The following is an 11,357-nucleotide window of genomic DNA, read 5'->3' on the forward strand; positions in this document are numbered from 1 at the left end:
TCCTTTTTAAATGGTTAAATTACATTTTATTAATCAAAAGCACGTCTAATTAAATAATGAAATGTATACAATTCAACATCAAATCTATTAAAAAGTTTAACAAAAATTACAGGGTCTTATGAAATATTCTATTTTTTTTCACCTTGTTTATTGTTACCAAATTCTGTTTTAATTTGTCTAATTATTTGAATGCATAAAAACTACTTTTATTTATACCTTATGAAATTGTTTTTTTTCTTTAGAAATTCTGCCTTATGTATTTAAATTTTTCTGGTTATCGAATGAAGGCATAACACATTTAATTAATGAAAATTAAACACTTTTTTTTTTGGCAAACAAAGAGGATTTACAATTCAAATTAAAACATGGAAGAAATATTGTGATTATTCCTTAATCATTTTAGTAGTAGTTGTTGTATGTACATTCTACTGAACAATAATAATCCATTTCTGGCAGAAACTATATATGTTTGACTCTCAGAGCAGTTCTGGGGATGTTGTTCATGTATTTATGTCTTATTTAGTGAGAAGGCAGATGCTGAAATCACAGCGAGCATCATGCGCGCTTCAGTATGTGTGTAGTGAACAAAACCGCGTGACATTCATTCAGAGTCTTAGACCATAGACTATGATTCAGACAGACACAGAACATGCAGGATTTATATTTAAATAGCCTTTTTGTGGCTTAATATTTACAGATACTAGTCCATATCACGATTTAAGTGTAATGACCTTCCTTTGATTAATTCATCCAAACTTTGAAAAAATTCCGTGACATTCCCCGTTATACAGTAAATTCCGTTGACTGGATTCGCATCGCAGAAATCACAGGGCCATAGGCGTACCTTTGTGGGAAGGTCCAAACTCCACATCCGAGTCGCTGTCATCAGAATCCTGCATGTTGCCAGATGTTGAGGGTCCTGAGGTGTGCACCAACCCGCGTCTGTAATGAGTCGATTTCATGGCTTTGTTTTGATGAGGTTGACTTTGGAAAAAAACTATGTTATGAAATTATCGTACATTATGGGATTTTTTCATTATTGATCGGACAGAGGTCAAAATTATCGTACAGATACAATAATTATCATACGTCTGGCAACACTGCCACAAACATTGTACACCAATTTTGTCGATTTCAAATGTTCTTAGGTCAAGTACGCAGTGATTGGTGGATTTAAACGTGGCCCAATCAGAGCTTCTCGTCTCCTGTAACACGTTCGGCAACAGTTCAGAACTGATGCCAAATGCCAGACTTTTTCTTCCTTTTGTATTTTTGTAATCGAGGCGCTGGAATTCAGCTGACCATTCAAGGCAGACGACATTCTAGCAATGTTCTAGCTTTGTTAACACGTCACATTACAGGAAAGTTTTTTTCAAGAACATTTTGTAATCTTAGACCTCAAAATGATATCCTCATAACATTTTCCTAATGTGGCTGAGAGAATGTTCTTCCTTTGTTATCTTGAAACATTGTGCCAATGTTTTATTGACAATATTGTATAAACTGTTACTTCAAAGACATCCGCAAAATATCCCCAAAATGTTGCAGATAAAGTGTTCTAGCTTTGTTAATACATCACATTATAAAAACGTTTTATAAAAAGACAATCCATCACCTCCGGCCTCAATGACAGCCTTACAGTGCATCCGGAAAGTATTCACAGTGCTTCACTTTTTCCACATTTTATGGGAAAATGTGGAAAATTGATTAAATTCATTGTTTTCCTCAATCAAATACAAACAATACCCCATAATGACAACGTGAAAGAAGTTTATTTGAAATCTTTGGAAATGTATTAACTATAAAAAACGGGGGAAAAATCACATGTACATAAGTACTCACAACCTTTGCCATGACACTCAAAATAAAGTATTCACAGTGCTTCACTTTTTCCACATTTTATAGTACAGCCTTATTCCAAAATGGATTAAATTCATTATTTTCCTCAAATTTCTACAAACATACCCCATAATGACAATGTGAAAGAAGTTTGTTTGAAATCCTAGCAAATTTATTAAAAAATAAACAACGAAGAAAAAAAAATCACATGTACATAAGTAACACATTGTACAAATGTACAAAATTGAGCTCAGGTGCATCCTGTTTCCACTGATCATCCTTGAGAAGTTTCTACAACTTGATTGGAGTCCACCTGTGTTAAATTCAGTTGATTGGACATGATTTGGAAAGGCACACACCTGTCTATATAAGGTCCCACAGGTAACAGTGCATGTCAGAGCACAAGTATGTAGTTTCTGTTACCCTTGATGGAAGAATTTTGAAACAACCAAGACTCTTCCTAGAGCTGGCCAAACTGAGCAATTGATGGAGAAGGACTTTGGTTAGAGCTGAGCTCCATGATCATATGTGGAGATAGGAGAAACCTACAGAAGGACTAACATCACTGCAACGCTCCACCGATCTGTGCTTCATGGTGGTGTGGCCAAACTCAATCCTCTTCTCAGAGACGCATGAAAACACACTTGGAATTTTAAAAAAAAAAGCACCTAAAGGATCCTCAGACTCTGAGAAACAATATTCTCAGGTTTGATGAACCTCAGTTATAAGCATAATGTTCGAAGGAAACCAGGCACTTCTCATCACCTGAAGAGTACCATCCCAAAAGTAAGGTGTGCTGGTAGTAGCCTCATGCTGTGGGACTGTTTTTCAGCGGCAGGGACTGACGGACTCATCAGAGTAGAAGAAAAGCTCAATGCACCAAAATATAGATCTTAACGAAAACCCAGTCCAGAGCATTCAGAACCTCAGACTGGGCAGAAGGTTCACCTTCCAACAGGACAATGACCCTTAACTGCATGTCAGACCACAAACCAAGCCATGAAGTCCAAGGAATTGTCTGTAGACCTCTGAGACAGGATTGCTAGAGGGGGCCAAACTGAAAGATCGGGGGAGAAGGTCAGGGAGTCAGGGAGGTGGCCAAGTACCAGATGGTCACTCTGACAGGGCTCCAGCATTTCTCTATGGAGAGATGAGAACCTTCCAGAAGAACAACCATCTCTGCAGCACTCCACTAATCAGGCCTGTATGGTTGAGTGGCCAGACGGAAGCCACTCCTCAGCAGGCTGATCATCCTTGAGAAGTTTCTACAACTTGACTGGATTCCACCTGTGGTAAATTCAGTTGATTGGACGTGATTTGGAAAGGCACACACCTGTCTATATAAGGTCTCACAGTTAACTGCATGTCAGACCACAAACCAAGCCATGAAGTCCAAGGAATTGTCTGTAGACCTCTGAGACCGGATTGCTAGAGGGGGCCAAACTGAAAGATCGGGGGAGAAGGTCAGGGAGTCAGGGAGGTGGCCAAGAACCAGATGGTCACTCTGACAGGGCTCCAGCATTTCTCTATGGAGAGATGAGAACCTTCCAGAAGAACAACCATCTCTGCAGCACTCCACTAATCAGGCCTGTATGGTTGAGTGGCCAGACGGAAGCCACTCCTCAGCAGAAGGCACCTGAAGGACTCCCAGACCATGAGAAACAAAATTCTCTGGTCTGATGAAACAAAGATTTAACTCTTTGGCAAGTGTCATGTCTGGAGGAAACCAGGCACCGCTCAACACCTGCCCAATACCATCCCTACATTGAAGCATGGTGGTGGTGGCATCATGCTGTGGGGATGGTTTTCAGCGGCAGGAACTGGTAGACTAGTCGGGATCGAGGAAAAGATGCAGCAGTGTACGGAGACATCCTTGATGAAAACCTGGACCTCAGACGGGGATGACGGTTCATCTTCCAACAGGACAATGATGCTAAGCACACAGATAACAAAGGAGTGGCTACAGGGCAGCTCTGTGAATGTCCTTGAGTGGCCCAGACTTGAACCCAACTGAACATCTCTGGAGAGATCTGAAAATGGCTGTGCACCAACACTCCCCATCCAACCTGATGGAGCTTGAGAGGTCCTGCAAAGAAGAATGGGAGAAACTGCCCAAAAATAGGTGTGCCGAGCTTTGTAATCGGTGCTTCAACAAAGTATTGCGCAAAGGCTGTGAATACTTATGCACATGTGTGTGGTTATGTACCTGTACGGAATGTTAGTCAAAGTAATGAGAACATTCCCTGCTAGCTGCGTAAGCGCATGGTCTAAAATGTAATTGGGTAGTTTAGGGAGTGTCTGAATCTACCTTAGCTAATTTAAGAACGGGAAGAATGGTCGGCGCGCCCAGCGCATGGTCTAAAAGGGTTGTCCCTATCCTCTTAATGAGTGTGTTTTGGGCGTAACGTGCATGGGTCACCCGGGTTACTTTTTTGAGGTCTGGTACAAATATGACATGGGCTACAAAAAAAAAAACATGTAATAAGAATCGCTTTTTATTTCTTCTCTTTCCTACTTGTTTCGTTTCTGTTTCAGTTTTTATAACCTCTATGGAGAGATGAGAACCTTCCAGAAGAACAACCATCTCTGCAGCACTCCACTAATCAGGCCTGTATGGTTGAGTGGCCAGACGGAAGCCACTCCTCAGCAGAAGGCACCTGAAGGACTCCCAGACCATGAGAAACAAAATTCTCTGGTCTGATGAAACAAAGATTTAACTCTTTGGCAAGTGTCATGTCTGGAGGAAACCAGGCACCGCTCAACACCTGCCCAATACCATCCCTACATTGAAGAATGGTGGTGGTGGCAGCATCATGCTGTGGGGATGGTTTTCAGCGGCAGGAACTGGTAGACTAGTCGGGATCGAGGAAAAGATGAATGCAGCAGTGTACGGAGACATCCTTGATGAAAACCTGGACCTCAGACGGGGACGACGGTTCATCTTCCAACAGGACAATGATGCTAAGCACACAGATAACAAAGGAGTGGCTACAGGGCAGCTCTGTGAATGTCCTTGAGTGGCCCAGACTTGAACCCAACTGAACATCTCTGGAGAGATCTGAAAATGGCTGTGCACCAACACTCCCCATCCAACCTGATGGAGCTTGAGAGGTCCTGCAAAGAAGAATGGGAGAAACTGCCCAAAAATAGGTGTGCCGAGCTTTGTAATCGGTGCTTCAACAAAGTATTGCGCAAAGGCTGTGAATACTTATGCACATGTGTGTGGTTCCCCCCCCCCCATTTTACTTTGGAAAGATTTCAAACTTTTCACGTTGTCATTATGGTGTACTGTTTGTAGAATGGAGAAATTTAATCCATTTTGGAATTAAGGCTGTGAAAACTTCCCGTATGCACTGTATAAAGTTCTCCTACAGTGGTTAAGAGAATGTTTTTCCTTTGTCATCTTGAAACATTGTGCCAATGTTTTAAGAATATTATATTCTGTCACCTCAACAACCTCCTTAAAATGTTGCAGGTCAAATGTTCTAGCTTTGTTACATTACAAGAACGTTTTATAAAAACATTACACAGTCTCAGTGATGTTCCTATAACGTTCTCCTAATGTAGTGGAGAGAATGTTCTTTCTTATCTTGAAACACTGTGCCAGTGTCTTATTGAGAACATATTCCATCACCTCTGGTCTCAATGATATTCTTATAATGTTCTCCTAATGTGGCTGAGAGAATGTTCTTCCTGTTTATCATGAAACATCATGCCAATGTTTTATTGAGAACATTATATAATCTGTTACATCAACAACATCCTCAAAATGTTGCAGGGCAAATGTTCTAGCTTTGTTTACACTTAATGTTTTAGGAACATTATCTGAAATGAAAAACATTCTTAAAACATTTTTTGAACACTACATTCAAATGTTTTCTCTAAAACATCAACCCAACCTATACGGAATGTTAGTCAAAGTAATGAGAACATTCCCTGCTAGCTGCGTAAGCGCATGGTCTAAAATGTAATTGGGTAGTTTAGGGAGTGTCTGAATCTACCTTAGCTAATTTAAGAACGGGAAGAATGGTCGGCGCGCCCAGCGCATGGTCTAAAAGGGTTGTCCCTATCCTCTTAATGAGTGTGTTTTGGGCGTAACGTGCATGGGTCACCCGGGTTACTTTTTTGAGGTCTGGTACAAATATGACATGGGCTACAAAAAAAAAAACATGTAATAAGAATCGCTTTTTATTTCTTCTCTTTCCTACTTGTTTCGTTTCTGTTTCAGTTTTTATAACCATTTCTTTCTATGTGTAAGTAAGTAGTTTTTTAGCATGTGTGTTTGGCAGTGTCATTTTTTAGGATTACTGATAAACTACTGTCGTTTGATTTGTATTAGTATTTATTTATTTTAATTTTAGTTACATTATGTCTGTATAGGTCTTTTATTAAGTTTTTAGTTTTAATTTGAACTATTTTAATACTTCAACAATCTAAATGGAAATGAAATAATATATATATTGAATTTATAAATGTGTATGTACATATACAGTATATATGTATGTGTGTGTGGTTGTACATACACACATATGTAGTTGTTTATTTTTGGTGTTTGGCTTAGTGTTATGTTAGAATCATTATTATACTCTTATACCTTTTGTTCTTTAATATTTTGAATTGTTTTTAGCTTTATTTTTTGTTTTTCATTTAAATGTTAAGTTTTGTTGTATGCATTTGTCATTTTTATTGAATCTCTTTATTTTTTTTAATGTGTATAGTATTGATAAAGTTTTAGCTTTTAGTTTTGGATCTGTTTTTAGTTGTTTTAATACCACAATTGATTGCTTCTGTTGTCCTCATTTGTAAGTCGCTTTGGATCAAAACGTCTAATAAATGACTAAATAAAAATAAATGACTAAATAAAATGTATGGGCTCATATGTATGCACGATTAAAACACATGCAATCTTATTCCTAAATGACGGTGATTCCGCTATGTCTATTAAACCTTTGAAAACACAATCACATCAGAATATGCTTTCTGCAGAAGATGCAGAGAGAGCAGCGCTCATCATGTAGCCTAAGCTTTATGTTTGAAACAGTCTACAGTACGTATGGGCTCATATGTATGCACGATTAAAACACATGCGATCTTATTCCTAAATGACGGTGATTCCGCTACGTCTATTAAACCTTTGAAAACACAATCACATCAGAATATGCTTTCTGCAGAAGATGCAGAGAGAGCAGCGCTCATCATGTAGCCTAAGCTTTATGTTTGAAACAGTCTACAGTACACAAACAGCCTACTTACACAGTAGGCTACATTTCTGTGTTGCAAACATTAAATTATAATGAAAGTATTGGGAGAAAAGTTTTTAATCCGGATATAGACTCTGATGTTGTGGTAGCCACGATCAAAACGAGTAATTAACCTTTGGAACAAACGATACCTTTCAAAGATTGTATATGTTACATTATGCCAGTAGGTGGCAAACAGTGACTGTTAAATGTATTTATTTGATGTCTGAATTATTCAAGAGATGTTCAAAAACTCTGGACGAAACAAGTCTTCATTTTTCTTCCAAATAATTTTTTAGCTACATAATGAATTCATTTAAATTAATAAATATTTTTAAATAAGACTCATTTATACCATTTTAGACATTTAACTGTGCTATTTAAACAAAGTGTGGCGCAGCAGGACGTGAAAATGATGGTCGCCGTGATTTTGCCAAGTAAGACATGTTCCTGGATCAACATCTTTTGTTGATCCTGGATCAACATTACAGTCCAAAAATACAGACTTAATCCAATCCCTATCCCTAAACCTAACCCTACCCATAATTTATTCCTAAAATCAGAGGGAAATGATAGCTGATTAACAAGGGTGTAGAAGCACCTAATCCTGATTGTAAGCCTAAACCTGGTATTTCCTGAAAAGTTATCTCTCAATTCTGATTGGTTGATTGGAATGATGTTCCAGGATCAACAAGGATGTTGATTCAGGAACATGTTGTACTTGGTGAAATCACGCTCACCTGAAAAGGATAAGTGCGTCGGGCTGAAACTAGCAAAAATATACTAGCATTGTGCCGGGTGTATGATAGGGCCCAAAGTCATCTAATGTCATTACATAAATAACAGTATTGTTATTGTTGTCATTACTGCTGTGAATGGCTCTCACAAACTGAGGGAAAATGAAGTGTGTTGTTCTGGGAAAGTCACACTATACAGATCCAGTTTCTGAAAACACATGAATCTGCAGACAAGTACCATAGATTATGTGAGATCAAAATAAAGAAATAAACAAACACTATGGCCATCATGAAAAAAACACAATGAAAAGAAATCAACAAAGACAACATTTACAAGCACACTTTGCAGTGTTATTTACAGATGGTATTCAGAATATAATTGTATTTTGCTTTTACTGCACTGCCATTTTTTCGCTTGTTTTAGCTATAAACAACTTTTAAAAAACAAATGTATATGAAAAATTATTATATATATATATATACAAAACTATATATATATATATATATATATATATATATATATAATAATTTTTCATATACATTTGTTTTTTAAAAGTTGTTTATAGCTAAAACAAGCGAAAAAATGGCAGTGCAGTAAAAGCAAAATACAATTATATTCTGAATACCATCTGTAAATAACACTGCAAAGTGTGCTTGTAAATGTTGTCTTTGTTGATTTCTTTTCATTGTGTTTTTTTCATGATGGCCATAGTGTTTGTTTATTTCTTTATTTTGATCTCACATAATCTATGGTACTTGTCTGCAGATTCATGTGTTTTCAGAAACTGGATCTGTATAGTGTGACTTTCCCAGAACAACACACTTCATTTTCCCTCAGTTTGTGAGAGCCATTCACAGCAGTAATGACAACAATAACAATACTGTTATTTATGTAATGACATTAGATGACTTTGGGCCCTATCATACACCCGGCACAATGCTAGTATATTTTTGCTAGTTTCAGCCCGACGCACTTATCCTTTTCAGGTGAGCGTGATTTCACCAAGTACAACATGTTCCTGAATCAACATCCTTGTTGATCCTGGAACATCATTCCAATCAACCAATCAGAATTGAGAGATAACTTTTCAGGAAATATCAGGTTTAGGCTTACAATCAGGATTAGGTGCTTCTACACCCTTGTTAATCAGCTATCATTTCCCTCTGATTTTAGGAATAAATTATGGGTAGGGTTAGGTTTAGGGATAGGGATTGGATTAAGTCTGTATTTTTGGACTGTAATGTTGATCCAGGATCAACAAAAGATGTTGATCCAGGAACATGTCTTACTTGGCAAAATCACGGCGACCATCATTTTCACGTCCTGCTGCGCCACACTTTGTTTAAATAGCACAGTTAAATGTCTAAAATGGTATAAATGAGTCTTATTTAAAAATATTTATTAATTTAAATGAATTCATTATGTAGCTAAAAAATTATTTGGAAGAAAAATGAAGACTTGTTTCGTCCAGAGTTTTTGAACATCTCTTGAATAATTCAGACATCAAATAAATACATTTAACAGTCACTGTTTGCCACCTACTGGCATAATGTAACATATACAATCTTTGAAAGGTATCGTTTGTTCCAAAGGTTAATTACTCGTTTTGATCGTGGCTACCACAACATCTATATCCGGATTAAAAACTTTTCTCCCAATACTTTCATTATAATTTAATGTTTGCAACACAGAAATGTAGCCTACTGTGTAAGTAGGCTGTTTGTGTACTGTAGACTGTTTCAAACATAAAGCTTAGGCTACATGATGAGCGCTGCTCTCTCTGCATCTTCTGCAGAAAGCATATTCTGATGTGATTGTGTTTTCAAAGGTTTAATAGACATAGCGGAATCACCGTCATTTAGGAATAAGATTGCATGTGTTTTAATCGTGCATACATATGAGCCCATACATTTTATTTAGTCATTTATTTTTATTTAGTCATTTATTAGACGTTTTGATCCAAAGCGACTTACAAATGAGGACAACAGAAGCAATCAATTGTGGTATTAAAACAACTAAAAACAGATCCAAAACTAAAAGAATAAACTCTTGTCTCTGCAATATTAAATGAGGACTTGGAGTGAGATGTTTCCTCCAGTTAAAGTACTTGCGATATGCATCTTCATCCTTGTCCAGCTGAAGCAGATATTCGGCTAGTGACTTTACATCAGGGAAGTCACTGACATGAATGAAGGACTCGGCAGGAACAAAGTTTTCATAGTTTCTTCTCGGAGGACCCAACACCACAGGGACGGTACCTGCCGCGAGTGGCCCGTTTATCTTCTCAGTGATGTAGTCTTTGTGGATGGAGTTCTCAAAGGCAAGGTAAAATTTGCAACTAGCCATGGTTGGATAGTAGTCGTCGTAACCCAGAAACCTTGCAAAAGCCTTTCCGAACAAAGTCACTTGGATGTATTTGCTGAATTCCCTGTAAAAAATGTTCCTTGTGTCAACACCAGTTGATGGATCCTTGTTACTTACAATCCAACACACCAGTTTGTCCTTTTTGGGAATTACAAAATCCTCATTAGGTTTTTTCCTGGTGATCAAGCGCATCCGTACAGGAATATCAGCATCCTGTCTGTAGCTGAGCGTGAGATTGAAAAGGTTTTCCAGACCTCGGATCCTTTTGGTGTTGGTTGGTGATTCCAAATGCAACCAAATCCACCTTTGGAATGGAGGACGAGGAGATGGAGGAAGGTTGGACAGATCAGTGATGGCTCTATGATAAACAATGACATTATCTGCACTGTTGTAGAGAGCTCTATCATCCGTCAGTTGACAACGATCAATATTGTAAAACTTTTTGCAGTCACTGAAATCAAACCTATAATTTTCAGGCCAAACCCATAACAGAAGTATAGGTTTCTCCTCTGCTTTATCAGTAAGAGAGTTGTTAGTCTTGGCATATTGGACTGGTCTAAAAACTGGAGGTGGACATTTGTTTGAAGGCGAGAACCAGAAAAACACAACACCCAGAGAGATGACACCTGCCAACGTCACTATTACACCCAGACGCAACAGCGATGGGCCATTTGTGTTTGACATTTTTGATCTAAAGAGGTAGAAAAAAAGTTTATTCACTTTAACAAACAAGAATTAAAAGAAATGCTTCAATAAAAACGTGTAAAATGTAAACTTTGACCACTTTATTCTGGTAAAATTATATTCAAATTTCGTTTTTTGAAACAAAGTATTTAATTCACTTCCTCACCTGATTAAAGAAGAAATAAAATCTGCTATTTGGTGTCCCATATAAAGCCGATGTCTGATGATTACTCTAAATAGACAGAAACATGGAAGAGAGTTTCTTTAAAGCATGATTCCCGAGTTTAAAGAAAGAATAAAAAACTGGGTTGTTTTGTGATTTGCCACACCTGGAGGAAGTGGCAATGACTGAGAAGAGACATGACATGGACCAATCACAATTCAGTATGCAAATAGCACTATGACACCAACCCTTCCGCAGTTAGTCCTCTAAACAAACAAACACACCTGAACCAGTTTATGAAGATTCACCATCTGCAAGCAGCAGGTATC

At 37.8% G+C, this 11,357-nt stretch overlaps 1 protein-coding gene and 1 long non-coding RNA gene across 2 annotated transcripts in view; both read right to left on the reverse strand.

Moving 5' to 3' along the window:
- LOC107560050 (uncharacterized) overlaps nucleotides 1-934 on the reverse strand; it is a 7,895-nt gene extending 6,961 nt beyond the window's left edge. Inside the window, exon 1 of the long non-coding RNA XR_001605687.1 lies at nucleotides 845-934. This is a non-coding gene — a long non-coding RNA (uncharacterized lncRNA). The remainder of the gene's footprint in view (nucleotides 1-844) is intronic.
- A 2,692-nt stretch (nucleotides 935-3,626) lies between these two features.
- LOC107560043 (alpha-(1,3)-fucosyltransferase 9-like) lies at nucleotides 3,627-11,140 on the reverse strand. Its single transcript, XM_016244098.1, has 6 exons — nucleotides 11,032-11,140; nucleotides 9,841-10,872; nucleotides 5,474-5,532; nucleotides 4,874-4,953; nucleotides 4,616-4,780; nucleotides 3,627-3,752 (listed from the first exon to the last, which is right to left on the reverse strand). The coding sequence occupies exons 1-6, from the start codon at nucleotides 11,070-11,072 to the stop codon at nucleotides 3,627-3,629; spliced, it is 1,503 nt and encodes a 500-aa protein (XP_016099584.1). The 5' UTR covers nucleotides 11,073-11,140.
- Nucleotides 11,141-11,357: the final 217 nt, after the last annotated feature.

Source organism: Sinocyclocheilus grahami, unplaced genomic scaffold, assembly GCF_001515645.1.
Source record: "Sinocyclocheilus grahami isolate Dianchi unplaced genomic scaffold, SAMN03320097.WGS_v1.1 scaffold708.1, whole genome shotgun sequence".
Classification (NCBI taxonomy): domain Eukaryota; kingdom Metazoa; phylum Chordata; class Actinopteri; order Cypriniformes; family Cyprinidae; genus Sinocyclocheilus; species Sinocyclocheilus grahami.